The 17,157-nt window shown below is 60.1% G+C and overlaps 1 protein-coding gene across 1 annotated transcript in view; it reads right to left on the bottom strand.

The window, feature by feature from the left end:
* The window catches only part of RPTOR (regulatory associated protein of MTOR complex 1), a 316,629-nt gene that overhangs the window by 32,200 nt on the left and 267,272 nt on the right, over positions 1 to 17,157 (bottom strand). Inside the window, exons 19-23 of the mRNA XM_080826085.1 lie at positions 16,295 to 16,435; positions 15,893 to 16,051; positions 6,890 to 7,008; positions 708 to 811; positions 74 to 257 (exon numbers count right to left, since the gene is read on the bottom strand). Coding sequence (XP_080682211.1) covers positions 74 to 257; positions 708 to 811; positions 6,890 to 7,008; positions 15,893 to 16,051; positions 16,295 to 16,435 — 707 coding nt within the window. The remainder of the gene's footprint in view (positions 1 to 73; positions 258 to 707; positions 812 to 6,889; positions 7,009 to 15,892; positions 16,052 to 16,294; positions 16,436 to 17,157) is intronic.

Genomic DNA, 17,157 nt, shown 5'->3' with positions numbered 1-17,157 from the left:
TGGGCTCACAGCGAGGGGCGTGGTGCGTGGCCCCCATACTCTCAAGGAGCGCCAGGGGATGGTCTGAGGGTACCTGGTCTGGGCCCTTGTCGAACATCTTCCGTGTGCGGGGAAACTGCTGGGAGTGCGGCGTGTACTGCACCCCCGCAGCGCCTGGGCCACCAGGGCGGCCCGTGGGCAGGTCTCGGCCAACTGGCTGCTTGGCCACGTCGTTGGTCAGACTGGAGCTGCTGGCGCTGGACGTTGGTGGGGAGCCCCTGCCGTTGGGGGAAGAAGAAATGCTGCGTTTTATCCAAACACGAAATACCTTCCCGCACACCGCCCACCTAGATGCTGCCAACAGACCCGGGATCAGGAGCCCAACATGTCCTCACTCGCCCGACACGTCCCCATGCCTCCAGACCCCAGCTGCCGATGACCCTTCTAGGCCCTGCCTGCAGGTTCTCAGAGTCACCTCTCCAGAAAGCTGGGGGAGCCCCAGGCAAGCTGTGCCCCCTAAGCAAACCAGCCGGGGCCCGGGCGGGTGCAGTGGCCCACGTCTGCTCACAGCTTCCTGCCTCTGGTCACTGTGCCTGCGGGGGGCCGACCGGCCGGGTGGAGAACCTTACTTCTGAACCTCTGCCGGGCGGCAGACGTCAGGCTCAGGTCAGAGGAAGGCAGTGAGGGCTTCTAGTGAGGGGCCCACGGGAGCGACACAAGCCACTTACCCCGCCTGGTGGATGTGGATGCCCTTGTTGGTGGGGCTGGCGGGGGCCGACTGGGTGAGTGAGGATGTGGTGAGGACCCGCTGCGGCCGGGCGTTCGCCGTGGCCTGCAAGAGCAAAGGGACAAGTGGCGCGGACGGTCAGCTGCTGGCAGCCTCCGAGGCCACGGGCGGCTGCGGGGTCACGGCCTCATGACTGGAGAAGGGGCCTCTTGGCCAGGGAGGTGGTGCTCGCGGCAGGAGGGCCCTGCAGGTGCAACTGTGTTTGTCTGCTCTTCTAGAACTGGGAGGCCCGAGGGCTGGCGCTCCTGGAGCCGCAGCCACGAGACCACGCCAGGGTCAATGGCGAGTCGGGGCGCTGGAACCCCGCCCCAGGATGGCTGAAAACACTGCACCCCAGGGTTTGCTTTCTGCCTTCCCCTGCAGGGGCTCACACCATGTCCCTGGACACAGCACGTCGTGGATGGAGACAAGGTAGCAGGCTCTGGAAGCCTCCTCCACCACATGCGCAGTGTGCGACATCTCCCTGCAGAGAAGGATCTGAGCCAGCCTGAGACCAGCCCTCCTGGAAGTCGTTCAGGTTTGCGTGGATCGGGAAACCAGACGTCTGCTGGAGGAACACGTGACCAGGAAGCGCAGCGAATGAGGGTGCTGACCGCTCGCCTGACAGAGTCCTTTCCCGGACGCTTTGCTGGGCACGTAGGGCTGGCTGGGCAGGGGGCCCTGCTGGCTCCGGACACCCCAGCTGAGAGGGCTCCAAGGGCGGCCGTGGCCGCCCAGGTGACACTCGGGACAGGTGGTGGCTGAGGCGGCCATCTGGGCTTCCCGAGTGCAGTCAGTGCCAGACGGGGTCACAAAGTTGGCCGCCACCGCCGGGCCAAGCAGAACCTTGACCTTCGTGGGTGACGATGTAGGGCCACCTGACTCGGGGACTCTCGTGTGCCCTGGCCCCTCCCACAGCAGTCAGGATGCTGTACCTCCTACGTTCAGCCAACAGACAGAAAACAAAAGCACTGTAAGGCTGTTCATTTACAGAACACCAGCGTCGCCCTGATAGTCTACCACGCGCAAGAAAGAAGAGCAAGAAAACCCAACCATAATCCACCTTTAAACATCACGAGGAAAGCTTTTTTGAATTACAAAAGTTACATTGTGAACTTGCTTTTGGTTCATACTTAAGTTACCCGGCCAGCTCCCTTCCCCCCAAAACCCAAGAGCCAAGCGATCCTCAAGTAACCAAAGGAGGGTGAAGAACCCAAGAAACTGTCAACTCCCACGTGTCTCCCCGGAGTTTCTGCAGTGGCAGGGGGGACAGAAAGCCTCTCTGCTGAGATGCAGACCTTAGCAGAGCCCCCCACCTTCCCTGCGCCCCCCGAGACCTTCCCGCCTGCCTCTCCTGGGCCTGCTGCCAGCCGGCCACCCCTCAGGAGGCCCCGCGGACTAACAGGGTCCTGGTCCCTCTGCCAGGGCGTCCCGGACAGGGTGTCCACAGCCCCATGTCCATACCGTCCACACCATCCACACCCACGGCGGCTGCCCGTGTTAGAAATCCTGAGCGGTGGGTCTGCTGACAGCCTTCACACTAGCGATCACAGAGCGTCAGGCTTCGAGGAAGCTTTTTTTAAGCCTTTTTTAAAGGCTCTGATCTGTTGGATACACTTTGACTCGGCCTTGATAGGCCCGCAGGGATGAGCGCGAGGGGACCCGCCTGTGTGCAGGGCACGGGGTGAGGCAGGGTGGCGAGCTGGGGAGCCGCAGTGGCTGTCCGGAGTGGCTCCTTCCCGCCCTGGTCCCAGCCGTCGCTTCACACGGACCGCACACGGCCAGAGGTCAGCAGGAGGGCAACGGCATTCTCAGGCTCCGAACGGAGGACCGGGCCCGGCCACGAGCCCGTCAGCCCCGCACACTCTCCACCTTTGCTCATCTTTCTCGCGGTGAAGGCCCCGTTACTCTCCGCTCCAGGATGCGGCCCTGAAGCCTCTGGAGGGGCTGGTGCGCCCTCCCTGGCAGGCGGAGTCCAGATGAGCACGGCCGCAGGGAGGGGTGGTCATGGCTATAGGCCAAGCTCTCGCAGGGCTGCAACTATTACTTTGTTACAAGCGAATGCTCAGGTCAGATGTGTTCTCTGGGCCCGGGGCCAACGCCGAAACGTTCACAGGGACACACACGGCAGCGCATGCAGATACACGAGCCCGTCTCTGCTCTCTGCCCTGTGCAGCGATCGGGGCGTCTGGAGCAGGGGCCTGGGGCTGCGGCAGGCTCGTCTCCAGGTCCCCTTACTCTCCGGTTCTTCCACTGGAACACGTCACCTCACAAGGGCACACAGAGTCTGACCCAGCGCAGAGAAAAAGGCCTGGAAGCTGCGTAGATGACCTTGGACAGCGGACTTCCCGGCGGCCAGACAGAGTCGGGCTCGGGCTTCAGCTGCTCTTTCCTGGGCGAGTGCGGCACCTGCGCGACTGTGCAGTCGACTTCCTAGCCGGGACCTGGGCTCATGTGGGAGAAGGTGATTCTCACGAGGATTATCCGGAGGGAATCTGGGGCTGGATGAGGCACAGCCCGCTGGCCGCTTGCTCACTGACAAGACACCTATAAAAGCCAAGTCTATTCACCCAGTAAGTAATTTTTCTGTAAGCTGCAGCTCCTAAAGAAAGAACGTAAGTCGGGGCACCTGGGTGGCTCAGTGGGTTAAGCCTCTGCCTTCGGCTCAGGTCATGATCCCAGGGTCCTGGGATCGAGCCCTGCATCGGGCTCTCTGCTCAGCAGGGAGCCTGCCTCCCCCTCTCTCTCTGCCTGCCTCTCTGCCTGCTTGTGATCTCTGTCTGGCAAATAAATAAAATCTTTGAAAAAAAAAAAAAAAAGAACGTAAGTCTCCATCTGGAAGGCTGAGTCCTAGGGAGTGCTCGGTGGCACCAGCGATGGTGACCAGCAGGAGGCACCGGCCCATGGTCACTGACAGGCATCGGAAAGCCTCAGTCCGTGGCCCCGAGGAAGAGAAGCCACAGGTCGAGGCCGGAGAGTCTCAGCGGCCCCTTTCCAGGACCAGCTGCACATGCACGGAGTAAGGAAGACAGAGAAGAAGGAGACAGCTCTGGCTCACAGGACTACCGCGTTTACTATCCCGCAGGACCTACAACAAGCCCCACTCCGCGGACGAGCTGGGGGAAGTGACGTGACGCGCTACAGGCTGATGGAGCGAGAACGGGACCCGTGGGCCTGGAGGCCACCCAGTACCTCGTGGCTGTGAGTCCATGTGTAGGACACACGGGAGGCCCAGGGCAGCGTCTCTGCGAAACACATTCCCAGCAGCCAACCCAGAGTCACTGGGTCTGAGTCCCCGAGGGGACCAGCTCTTCTGGGGCTCTTCCGGCATCCGGCCTGGCAGGGCCCACCGGCCAGTGACTCTCAGCACCCACTTTCGTAAGCTAAGCTAGTCTGAGAGAAGACACCGTCACCTCGGGTCTGCAGGGAGGTGGGGACGGGCAGGTGCACGAGAAGGTGCAAATTATGCACACAGATGCCTCTCGGCACGGACGGTTCGCGGGCACTGCCGTGCCCTGCGGCTCCCGGGACCCTCACTGGCCTGACAGTTCTTGGGGTCCCTCCTCCTGGTGGAGGCAGCGGGAAACAGTGGGGCCAGGGAGGCCAGGGGGCACATGGGGCGGCGGCCCGGGACAGGCGAGGACAGCACTCTGAATTGCGGGGCGGGGGGCAGCTGACGGCCTTCCAGGGAGGAGCTGGCGGCCTTCAGGCAGCAGAGGCTCATTCTAGGGGGAGAGGCCGACCCGGAACTCCCACCTCCGGGAGCCGAAGGCCGTTTGACTCATGTGGAAAGAAGGCAGGACGTTTACCTGCGTACCACAGATCCTGCGGAAAGATGGACGGAGGTGCCTGCGACAGGTGCCCTGTGTGTCGCTGGCCTTGAGGCTACGTGCAAACTCGCTGGGTGAAATCAGATCTGGGATGAGCACAGCGGGCTCCCCAGGTGCTGGCTGGGGCTGCTAACTTGGAGGAGGAGGGAGTCCCTGCACCATGACACGCTTCTAAGAGAAACATAAGAAGTTGATGCTATGACGGTGAGTGGGGTTTCAGTCGCATTTTCCGTGGCACTTTAGAAGGTGCTGTTCTGGGGACGATCCCAACCTTCTTTGTGTTTCGTGGTCGCTCAGGCCTTCGGTCTCTAAGAAAGGCATTCAGCCTCGAACCGCACATGCTGACCTCTGATCTCTGTCACACCCAGGTGCGCGTGTCCCACAGCAGGCCCGGTGATCGCACTCTCGTTCCTTAGGTGTGGAGTCGCGGGCGGACAATTTTTAGGTGAGTTTATGTGCTGATACGTTTTCCCATAAATATTAAAAGTAGCGATTATTACTATGTGTGACCCTGACATTCGAATGGTGGCAGCTTGAGATTTCCTTCTTGGAGTTTTCCCCAAACTACAGATGGCAGGAGCGGCGCGGGGGAGGTGGCTGGGGCCAATGCGGTTCCCGGGGGTCATCTTGCTCTCCTTTGTATTTGCACATGGTTTGAAATTTTCCATAAAAAAAAAAAAACAAAAAACTACAGGCAAAATGTAAACCCCAAGCCTGTGTGGAAAGGGGATATAAATACTCAAAATTAGGCCACAGCTCTTGAGCTGTGTGGGTTCCCAAGCTGGAAGCAATTTCTATATTTGAATACAGAATCCTACGGGGTATTCCAGAGTAATAAGGCGGTTTGACTATGATGAACAAAAATCTGCCTTCAGAGTTGAATATCAAAAATAGGTCCATTTCTCTGTAAACCAAAATGTAATCTCCTCGTTGGTTACTAGAGTAGAACGTAAGACATTTTCTGTAATTAAATTGAGGACAAGAAAATGTTTCCTTCATGTTTATGCTTCCAAATCCTTCAGTAGCCGTGTTTGCTCTTAAAAGTGAACACACGCAGACACACCCACGACGTACACCAAGACGCTGGCACACACAGGCTGTGCCGTGCCTGGGCAAGGCTCTGGGAAGCATGGACTCCGGAGGAGGCCCACCCTGATCTCTGTCCCTCCACCTGGGCGTGCCCTTGGGCGTGCCAGCCGCGTGCACTGGGACGTGTCTGTCAGTCTAGATCAGCACAGCAGGCAGAAAGCCACCCGCCCCTTTCAAGTATCTATTCATGAGTGCCGTTCTGAAGGTATGAAAGGCTATGTTTCCGGTTGCTATAATCGGCTGGCGTGGCTTTGCCTGGCAAGAGCGATTATACACACGGCATTAATTACCGTGAAGCGGAGTGAGGGGAGTCTCTGGCTTACGGCTCCACACTTGACATGTAATCGAAAAGAACATGGAGACATGGTTTCTAGGCTTCACATACTAGAGAGAGATTCCTAAGAGGAATGTATTTGACATACTGACATCAGGTCTACTGCGATGAATTTATAGTTGTTAAATTTTAAAATTAGGCACTCAAATCATATTTTTAAATAATTCAAGTTGATTTTTAGTAAGGTTAACTACATAAAAGTCACTGAAAAATAAAGTTATATAAGCTGAATATGGTTTCATCATGACCAGGATAACCAAGGGTGGGGGGAGGATGACCACAGCCGCCGATGAACACGCGGGTCACGGCTGTGCTGACCACGGCCAGGAGGCCGTCCTAGGCCTCAGAGAGAAAAGAAGGTCTCGAGGCGGCTCTGTGTGTCACACAGTTTCAGGCAAAGGTAATGACCACAGCTTCCATCTGAACAGACTGGAATCAGAAGAGCAAGTTACACTCAGACTAAACAAAAGGAAGGGGGTAATGAAGACAAATTGAGCTACTGATAAAATCAGACATAAAAAGCAACAAAGAAATGGTAACGAAACCAAAAGCTGGTTCTTCAAGGTTTCCTTTAGCCAGAATAGTTGTGAGTGGGAGGAGCCACAAATCACGGGTATTGGGAACGAAGGAGGCATCACTACAGACCACACAGACCCCGAGAGGATCATGAGGCTAATGGCAGCCCTTACCTAACGCCCTGGCACCCCAATACCACAGGATGGTGCCCCAACTGAAGCTACCCGTAAACAGAGGCCGGGGTACGCTGTGAAGCACTTGTCGGATGTCTCTACACCATGGTGTAGACCTGGTGGTGCCTGGCGTTCTCCGCGTGCATATCCGTCACTAAGACGCAGATTCGCGGGCTTCACCCGGGAACGCCGTCACACGTACCTTGTAGGCAATGCTGTTAAGCACCTTCATGGCCAAGTCGGAAACATCTGGATAGGGATCTGCAGCCAGATGTAGTAAGACTCTCCAAATCTGAGTGTAAACACTGTTGAAGGAAACACCTAGGAAAGAGAAACGGGGTGTTTCAGTAATAGGCAGCTGCCCGTGTACTTGGCCAGCTTCCGGAGACCTAGCTGCTGCTGGGGACGGACACTTTAAAAAGCTGGGGCTAGGGGAGGCTTGTTTCTGTTTTCTGGTCAGGGGCCCAGAAATTCAGGGATCCCAGCTGGTAAACAGGCTTGATGACTTCATCTTCTGAGACTGGCTCTTTCCAGAAGAAAAAGTGAGTTAGAAAAGGCTCGCCTTCCTTGAAGCCCTGGCTGACTGGACAGTGCCACCTCGCTTCCGAAGACCACTCGATTTTATGCCCAAACTCCCAGGAGCTGTTGAAGCCCGCGTGAGCCACGAGTGTTGGACAGGAGTCCTATATACACCTTTCTTGCATTCAGGGTGTGCTCTGGGCTGTGACCACATGCAGTACTGTCCTGAGTTCCCAGGAAATCACAAAGGGTGTGCGTGACGTGACCCAAGCCCTCCAGGTCCCCACCAGGCTACACAACGTCCCGTCTGCAAAGCCAGACACCATGGCAGATGAGACAGGACGTAAGCCTGGACAGGGTGCATCCCAGACATGAAGGAAAAAATGTCACCGAGGGCCTTACCCAGGCGTCCACTCAGCCCTATTTAACCCTCATGATTGCAGCCGCTGGCACTATCCTGGGTGTCACAGAGGGACAATGAGGCCCAGTGTCCAAAGGATGAAGGATTCAAATGCCCCCATCTGAGGTTCGGGCCGACACCGCGTCTATAGCACGGCCACTGTGGTGGCTCTGGGAAAGGTGACTCCTTCTGTCAGGAGTGGGGTCAGCAGGCAAGGAGCCAGGACGGCTTTATGGAAGTGGCATGTGGGGGGCTCTGGGGGGAAGCAGGACCGCTCTCCTGCGAAGACCTTCCTGAAGGGAAGTGAGCAGAGCCAACAACGGACCGTCACGGAGGTGATGGGGATGCACGGAGCGTTTGGAGAAGCGGCACGACCATGACCTGGGTGTGCAAGTCAGAGAGGACAGGGGGGCAGCTCAGAGACCCAGGGGACAGAGCAGGTGGGGCTGGGTGCAGGCCTCTGGGGGGAGGGGCCGTGGAACAGGGTCAGTGCAGGCAAGGAAGGAGAATGGCAGGCCTGGGAGAGGCCACGTGAGCCACGGCTGAGACTGGGCAGCGCAGTGTGGATGCTGCACCCTCGCTCACTGCCGGGGGGAGCCTGTGGGCCACATACAGGCAGGGTCCTGCTCCCACGGATGGCGCGACGAGCAGGAGGCAGCAGCGCGGAACTGCATCCTTTTTATCTGGGGAAGCTGGACAGTTCATCGACAACTGTGTGTTCGGCCACAGAAAGCGATGCAAAGAGCATTATTTGGATCTGCCGAGACCGCAGGTCAGCCGCCTGGCCAGTCTGAGCGCAGCCCCTCTCGCGCTGGTGAAGGACCTCAAGCATCATGAGTGCTGTCGGAGCACAGAGCGTCTCCGATGGACGCGGCCCTGCATGCGGAGCGGGTCGCACCGGAGCGCTCCAATCAGAGGCAGACTGGACGCCGGGCAGGGCCACGCCCGCACAGCCGCACACCTGCTGCTGCGGGGCAGGGTGGGGGCAGCCCGTCTCTCTTGAGGTGGCCTCAGGGCGACCATGCAGAAAGGCATGGCTGCGTGGCCAGGAGGGGAGGCCGTGAGGCGTCGGGTGCTGCCATCAGCGTTCTGCTCCAGTGCCGGCGTGTGTGCAGATGGCAGCTCACGTGGGCCTCATGGCCCAGGGCGTGGGACGGGGGCCCCTCGAGGGACCAGGGCTCCGCATGAATCTGGACGTCGGCCGGTGAGGTGTCAGCTGAGCGCACCCTCGCTTGGAGGGAAGCCCGTGTCAGGGTGAGCGACCCATGCAGCAATGCACGCTGCCTCCCCGCACGCTTTATTCAGAGATGGGCACAGGCGACCACCTTCGACCCTGACCCCACGGCTGTAGGACAACCGTCCGGATCTACGACCGAAGTCTGAGGAAGCTGTTTGGCAACATCAGCCCAGAGACTCTGGGAGCATTTCCAAGTCCACTGTCGCGTCGTGGCGGAGCACCCGCCAACAGGAACTGTGCCCCACACCACGAAAGCACCGTGTCCGTAAAGACGTGGCTCCCACGTCACCTGCGTGAGGGCCGCGGGGTCATGACCTACAGGGACCGGGCAGTCACTTTCGTGGGGTCAGCGCGCTCGGAAGGGAAAGGAGAACCACCCCCGTGGGGGGCGAGGAGGACTCATCACCACCACTGACCCGGAGGCTCTTGGGAAGGGTCTTCAAACTCACCACAGCCACAGCGTGCAGTCTACCCCCCTCCATACGTTTTGGGCTCAGCTCCCCCGAAGTGTGGCCACCACAGGACAGAGGGCAGCACGGGGGCGTGCTCTAGATGACAGACCCCGCCATACTGTCACAACCCCTGGGGGGAGGGAGGACGGGGACGTGGTGCTAAGGAGCCTCGTTGCGTGCGTGCCTGTGGAGGAGTGGACCCCCGACCAGGCGGACCCTGGCTCAGCGGTGCCTCTGGCGTGAGCACGAGGACGGCGCACGGGGCTGTGGCGGCACAAGACCAGCACCAGCAAAGGGGAGGCACGCCCTGCACCGGGGAAGCAGGGGACATGGTGGCTGTTCCTGCCCGTCACCAGAACGTTGATTTTTTATCACGTCTGTGGCTTTCCTTGCAGAAGGTTTTGGCCTTGATTTAACAGCTGTGACTCAACAGAGAAGGAAAAGGCTCTAGTTTTTGCCAGGGTCTTGGCCACAGCAAATGGTGTAAGTATTTGCTGGTGAAAACAGGAAACGGGCGCAGAGAAGTGGTCTGTGCATGTCACTGTCCCCCAGTCCGGCCGCCGCGCTCTCGGCCTCGCTGTCCTGCTCTTAAAGCTGCTGCCCACCCGACGCCAGGTTGCAAAGGAGCCGGCAGAGGCTGGAGCCCGGGGGAGGGGGCGTGGGATGCCCAAGGGGAGCCTTCTGGGCTGCTAAATGCTCCGACACGACGCCTGCGTCTGCCACTCATGAACTCCTTCATCATGAGCGCGGAGGACCTATTTCCACGTCTAGACTGAAAGTAATAAAGGATTGTAACTAATGGCTTTTCATTTATTTTTCAGAGCAACGGCCACCGCTTTCCAAACAGCATAAGATGTAAGAAAATTTGCTCGGAGCTCTGTGGCCAACTCTGGACTTCAGACGTCCCCCGGGCTGGCCGAGCTGCGCGGAGAACGGAGAAGCTGGAGCTTGCCGCTCGCTCCGGGTCTCAGGGGTCCCCAACGCTGATGCGGAGAGCCTGTGCCCCGTCCGGCAACTGGCGCCCGAGGCCTGGGGACACTGCCCTTGGCCGTCCCCGTTGCCGGGCTGCCCCTGGCGACGGAGCCCCTTCAGGGCCTTCCTCCCTCTGCCCACGGGAGGCGTGAGCAGTTCTGGCCGGAGACCCCAAGGCCGGAGCTCCGCCTAGACTGGGCAGCCACCCGGTGTGCATAATCCCGTCCGCCATGGTCCTCAGTGCCCCTATGAGACACACGTAATAATGGCCTTTAATCAAGGGCTGTGGCCATAAAAACATAACGGATGTGGCGTCGGGAAACGACGCCGTCCTCCCTCCACCGCCGTTCCCCGGCCGGCTGCGAGACATCAAACTAATGGGCTGTAAAGCCTCCCCCAGGATCGTGCAGCTCCTCTGGAGACGACCATACTCCCCCTGCTCCTGATGGATGGGGCCCTGCACTCCCCGCCCCTCTGCTTTTCGTGCTCGGAGCTCGTGGCTGTGGGGCCCCCGGGGCTGCTGGGGGCTCGTGAAGGCCTCCTGTTAGGACTTCTCAAGGTCGCAGGGAGACGAGGAGAGTGAGGGAGGAGATGCTCCTTCCTGGGCCAGTCACGATGCAACAGGGACAAGCGGCCTCAGGCCGAGCGGGATCCCCAGGGGCCCCAGTGGGAAGTCAGCTCTGCTCGCCAGGCCTCCTCCTCCAGCGGTATGGGCAGTGCCCGTGACCCCCCGGTTCTGAGTAGGAACTTGGGCCCAGCTCTGGGCGCACAGCCGGGCGGGCACAGGCTCCAGGCCAGCGAGAGTGCGAATCCCGCCCTCCCCTCCCCCGCCCACCTCCGGCTGGGTTTTGTCACAGGGGAGGACACTTCAGGTGGTATCAACAGTCACAAAACTTGGCGAAGGCGTGATTGTCCCCCCTTGGCCAGGTCTCTGACTACGGCTAGCTGGTGCTTTTGGGGTGAGGCACTCACGGCCGCCGCGGTCCGCTCCCGAGTCCCCAGAACAGAAACGACCCCCTCGCCCCACAGGCTGCTCCTGCGAAGAAGCAGAGTGACCGTCCCTGCCCCCAGGACCCGGGGCGTGGAGCAGGGTGACTGATGGGGCGGGGCAGGGGGGTGCATCACGGGGACCCCTGATATCAGGGGCTCTCTGCACCCCTCCCGCTCCCACCTCTGGGCACGCCGACGGGGTGAGGATCAGGGCGGCCTGCAGCTCACAGAGCAGGAAGCGGCAGCTTCACCAACACCGAGTGATAAAGATGGGGAGTTCCCGTCGTGGGGGGGTCAGGGACCCCCCCCGCCCTACCCCCGCAGGGATGCAGAATGTCACCAGCAGGGAGGACGAGGTGCTGCTGGTTTGGAGAGGCCGTGCGGTGAGTCAGAGAGGCTGTCCGTGCCTCGCTCAGGGGCCACCGTCCGGCCTGAGGGCAGAGGGCAGCGGTGGCACGGGGTGAGGGCGATGATGAAGGTGCGGGCTGTTTGCAGGCGCAAGGCCTTGAGTCGGGAGCTGACGGCAAGTGCGGTGTTCACAGAGCCTTCTGTGCGAGGCTGCCATCGGACAAGCCTGGTAGTTGGTAGACATGCGGGCAGGATCTGAGCGAGGGTCCTGGCACACAGCGTGCTGAGACCGGCCCTGGGGTGGGGGGGACCCAGAGACAGGGAGGACCGACGGGGGGCCCACGTGGGAGTCAGGCCAGACGGCTGGGGAGTCAGGTGCGTGGGGTTCCAGAGGCGGGGGGCTGTGGAGACCGGGCCCCGGCACAGCTCCTTGACATCAGGCTGGCATGCTTCAGGCGCTGCGGGGGTCCAGGCGGGGTCAAGGGAAGCCCGGGCCCAAATTCATTCCTGGACACGTGGCACAGTGCGCGAGACCACCGTGAGTGCCTGCGGCGACAGAGCAGGGAAGAGGCCGCGAGGGGACCTGGAGGGGCTAGCGTTTCCAGAGAAGGTGGGGATAATGGACGTCCCTAGGTTGTCATGGTTTTGAAAACCTTTTCTGCAACATCCAGTGAGGCTAGAGAGACTACCGTCTTTTGGCTGAAATGAAGGAAAAACTTGTCTTTGAGTAGGCGAGAGCTGCGAGCCACGGGACTCGGTGGGGCCACGTTGTAGGCGTGCGTGGACGGGCCACCTCGTAGGCGTGCGGTGGACGGGAGTGCGGGCTCAGGGAACGTGCTCAAAGCGGTTCCATCAGCTCCGGCCCGGCTCAGAATTCTGACCGACACGCAGACAACGCTCAGCTTTCTCGGGGAGTCAGAACTTGTGAGCGAGGAGGCAGGGGCTGCCAGCTCTCTGGAGGAAGATAGCAGGCAGGGTAGAGGCAGGAGGGGCCACGCGGTGCAGCCTGGAGAGGACAGTCCCTGCCTCTTCCCTGTGCTGCTGTGCTCTCCAGCCTGACGTGGCCTCCGACGACATTCTCCGTCCTCACAGCTACCGAGAAACGTTTCCCTGCCAGCACCCAGGACAGGAGGGTGTCCCCTTATCAGAGAGCAGCGCCGCGTCCCAGGCAGGACCCTGCACCTGCCCTGTGACGCGGCCCAAACCTGCTGTCGCCTCTGCCGGCACATGCGGTCAAAGGCCCCGGAGACAGGGATGTGCCGTAGACAACAGAAACCTTCCGACGAAAGCTCTCAGAGGTCCCTTGATGACATGTGACTTGACTCTTTCTCATGTTGGTTCCATCTGATACGTGACAGAGGCTGTGTTTCTGCGAGTTCTGTGACCGTTTCGACAGTTTCTTCTCTTGGCGGCCAGCGTGTTTGTGGGCAGGGGGCTGCTGAGTGGGCTCACAGCCGCAGACACAGGCGGTACTGCACGGCAGGGCTACAAGGCACGGGGACACGAGTCACGAGGCAGGACACAGTCAGGACGAGGCCCCGATGAAGGCGATGGGGAGGCCGGTCAGGAGAAGCCCATGGGAGCCAGCGCAGGGGGATGCTGGTCTGGGGGGCAAGGCCAGGATGCAGGGCCGAGGGACAGAGGGGAGTCGCGGACAGGACCTGGCTCCGGGCCAAGGACCTGGGTCCACCGTTCCCCCGCAGCGGAGGTGGAGCAGGGACGGAGACGCCCCGTGTGGTGACTGGCTTCAAAGTCAGAGGCATTTCTGCGCTGACTTCTCCCGCGGCGGTGTGGCCCGGAAGCCCGCACGCTGGCCGCACTCGGAGCGCTGCCGGCTGAACGAACGGGCCTCCCTGTCCCGAGAAGGAGCAGCAGGGGACGTTGCCGGACCCTGCAGGGGCAGGAAGGACGCGTCCTGCGCGCGGGCAAGCCACGGCCCGGCTGTTTGCTTTCGGATGCCTTGCAAAGGAAGAATGGTTTTTATACTTTTTTAACCGGTTGGGGAGAAAAGTAAAAAGGAAAATAATGTTTCATGACTTGTGACTATTTCAGGAAATTTACGTTTAAGTCCGTAAGTGAAGGCTGATTGGAACACGGCCAGATTCACTTGTTCGCAGGCTGCCTGTGAGGCTGAAAATGCACGTTCTCTGGCCTCCTGCAGAGACTGCCTACTGGGCTCTGGCGAGCAGGCGGGGGTCGCCCTGACTCTGGGGAAGGGGCGGGTGGGGAGGGGGTGGTGCAGTGGCCGAGCTCACCCGGCTGGTGGGTCGGAGCCACGGCGCGGCGCACTTCTGTGTCCCTAAGTTTGCTCAGGGACTTCGTGCTTCCTCGTTGTAGATACACACACAGAAATACTAATTCACAGTTGCACCGACCTGGGTTTCAAGACTCCTGTGGGGCCAGCCTGGGAACTTAGCCACCATACACAGTGTTAATTCTGTTAAAAGAACATGTTCTAGTTCAAAACAAACACCCTGCTCCGGACACTCAGAATGTGTTTTACGCGTGAGTCAGCAGAACTGTGTTCGGGCCAAGGGCCAGCCCTACGCCTTCTGGGCACCTGAGATATTTCAGCAAACGACCAAACACGTGAATCCGCGATGTCACTTCTCAGCTTAGATGGGCAACTCAAGTCGGGATTTTTGAGCGAAGTTCTTGGTCACGGGTCAGTGTGTTTGGTGAGCAAAGATCCCTTTCTGGTTCCTGCCACCCTGGGGGGCACGGGGGCCACGTCTGAAACCCACTGCCCGTCCAGGCCCCGAGGGGACGCCGCATGGACCCGAACCGCAGGGATTACAGTAGACGTCCTGAGCCCTGTTCCAGCAGGGCGGCAGACTGGTGTGGCTCCCGTGGGGACAGCAACCCGGACCCTTCCAGCTCAGGGCCGAAAGTCAGAAATACTGCCATCACCACCCGGTGTGGACAGTGTCAGCACTAGAGCTCGGGGCTCGCCACGGAAATAAGCTGACGACTTAGAACCGACACAAGGACGGACAGGGGGCCGACCCGGAAATCGCAGATGTGAATGCTGGTGTCGGAGCGTAGAAGAAAGCCCCAGTACGTGAGCTATTTGCATTCTCAGCTCCAGAAATGAAAAGGCACCATGAAGGAAAGCTGAAGAAACGGGGAGTGACGAAACAAAGTTATTGCAACAAAACGTAGAGATCTAATGAAGTAATGGACAAAGCAAAAGTTGGGACTGGGAGACACTGGGAAATGAACCAATGTCTTGTGGGGTTAGTTGCAAACAAGGAGCAGAAGTACGCAAACGGCAACAGGAGTACGGGGGACGACAGAGGGGACAAGGTCCGGAAAGCACCTGGCACAGCTCCCTGGAGCGAGAACATTCGGCTGAAATGGGCATCTTAGAACCACGTAAGGTGCGAAGCTAAGCTAGGAGGAAACGGCCAGAACAATCCTGTGGGTTATACGGAGGGCTCCAGGTCAGGCCCTCTGCCGACAGAACGGGTAAGTCAACCTTGGCTGACGGCGGGGGGCTGGGGGAGCAGACGGACGGCGCTTGGCTCAGAGAGTGCAGTGGGAAGGAGCCGCCCCGCGGGATGCGAGCTGCAGGACAGGCTCCCACGACGTCTGAGCCCTGTAAGGGGCACCGTGCTTGGGGGTCACTGGACAGTGAAAGAGGGCGGACACCGTGGCCAAGCTCTGGGGATTCGGCTCTATGTGTGATTCTTTAAGTCAGGAACAAAACACACACGGAAAATGTCCCGTGAGCATCCCTGCATTTTTCTTTTTTTTTTTTTTTTTAAGATTTCATTTATTTATTTGACAGACAGAGATCGCAAGTAGGCAGAGAGGCAGGCAGAGAGAGAGAGGAGGAAGCAGGCTCCCCGCTGAGCAGAGGGCCCGATGCAGGACTCGATCCCAGGACCCCGGGATCATGACCCGAGCCGAAGGCAGAGGCTTTAACCCACTGAGCCACCCCGGCGCCCCGCATCCCTGCATTTTTACGTGTAGAGTATTTCTCTGCCCTTAGGTGTGGCAGCCACTGCTCTGCCCTGGGTGCGACAGACAGGGCGTCTCCTGGGGCAGAGTCACCGCGCAGCCACTGTGCTGCGGCAGACGGAAGCTTCTGCAAGTCTCCCCCCACATGCCCAGAATGGCCTGTAGATCCCATCTAAGTGAAAGCGATGGACACTTGCAGCTGCCTGCAGCCCCCGCGCCCCGGCTGACGCCTGCTCTCCCACCAGGACTATCCCGAGTTCCACATGCCCTGCGAGCTCCGGGGGCCGGCGAGGTGGGGAAGGGTGGCCCGGCCGCAGCACTCACCAATGAGGGAGTTGAGCGCGGAGTAGGAACTGACGCGGCGCATCTTGTCGATGGTCTCGAAGGACAGGATGTACTCCTCACTCTCGGGGCTGCCCAGAGTGCTGCTGGCGCTGCTGCTCGTGCTGAGGTTTCCGGGGGAGAACGCCACCGAGCCGCCCGCTGGCCAGACAGCACGGTGGGGGCCGTCAGCGCAGGTGCCCAGGCCCAGACATGTGCCTCCCCCACCCCCCGCCTCTCCTCTGCAGCAGCGCCTGCGCCATGGTGAGACCTTGGGGCCAGCAGGTGGGACAGAGGGACGTGCCCTCAGGGCAGAGAAAGGGGTGGGGCCCGGGTGTCCCTAAAGTTCTGGAGAATCCGACCCACCACTGTCCCAACCCAAGGACCCAATTCCTAGCGTCTCACATTCCTCTGTCAAGCTCAGGTTCTGCAAAGATTTGTTCAAGCTCCTGGCGGTGGTGACGGCTCGAATGTTTCCATAGGAACTCACGGAGCGGAGTCTGGGGGTGCACGGGCTATCCCGCACTGGGGTCAGACTCCCACCCTCTGGGAGAGAGAAGAAAGAGTTAATGACGGGCTCTGGGGGCAGCATACCCCGTTAGCAGGGAGGCCACCACGGCAGGTGATGGGAGCTCCCCCCAGGCCAGTGTGAACAGTGCCAGCAGGCCCACCACTCAGCCGGCCGGACAAAGCTGGACACGGGCACGCCGGGCGGGGAGGGGAGGTGTGCGAGCAGGCAGAGCCCACGCTGGCTGTTGTGCGGGGACGCCGTGATCACAGACCTTTCAGAGCAGGCCTGGCAACCGGGGCCGCCCTGAGGACGGCGCCAGGTACTCTGCAGCTTGGCTACGGGCCCCCGGCCCACAGACGGCAGCAGAGCGGGGGCGGCAGGGTCAGTGCCGCAGGCCCTCCCCTCTGCCGCCCGGTGCCCTCCTCCGGCACGCCAGCTGTTTCCGTTGAGCAAGTTCACTTTCACCCCCCTTCCCTGGTGTTCTGAGGGCAGCAAGGCTCCTGGTAGTGATCACAAGCCTCCTTCCTGCGGGGAAGGCTGCGCTCTGGGGGAGGGGCAGCCCAACACGAAGAGATAGAAATCCCGCAAAAAGGACAAACAAGAGAAAAGCTGCTGGCTGACGTGACTCATGAACAGGAAACCGACAACAGCTCATCGCAGGAAGAGCTGACGCGTGTTTCTGAGAGCGCCCGCGGCACGCGTTCCGCTCTCCTTCAACATCTCCGGGGATGTGATTTCCAAAAACGATGAAAAGGAA

Source organism: Martes martes (assembly GCF_963455335.1).
Source record: "Martes martes genome assembly, chromosome: 16".
NCBI lineage: Eukaryota > Metazoa > Chordata > Mammalia > Carnivora > Mustelidae > Martes > Martes martes.
This window is presented reverse-complemented; position numbering and strand designations above follow the sequence as displayed.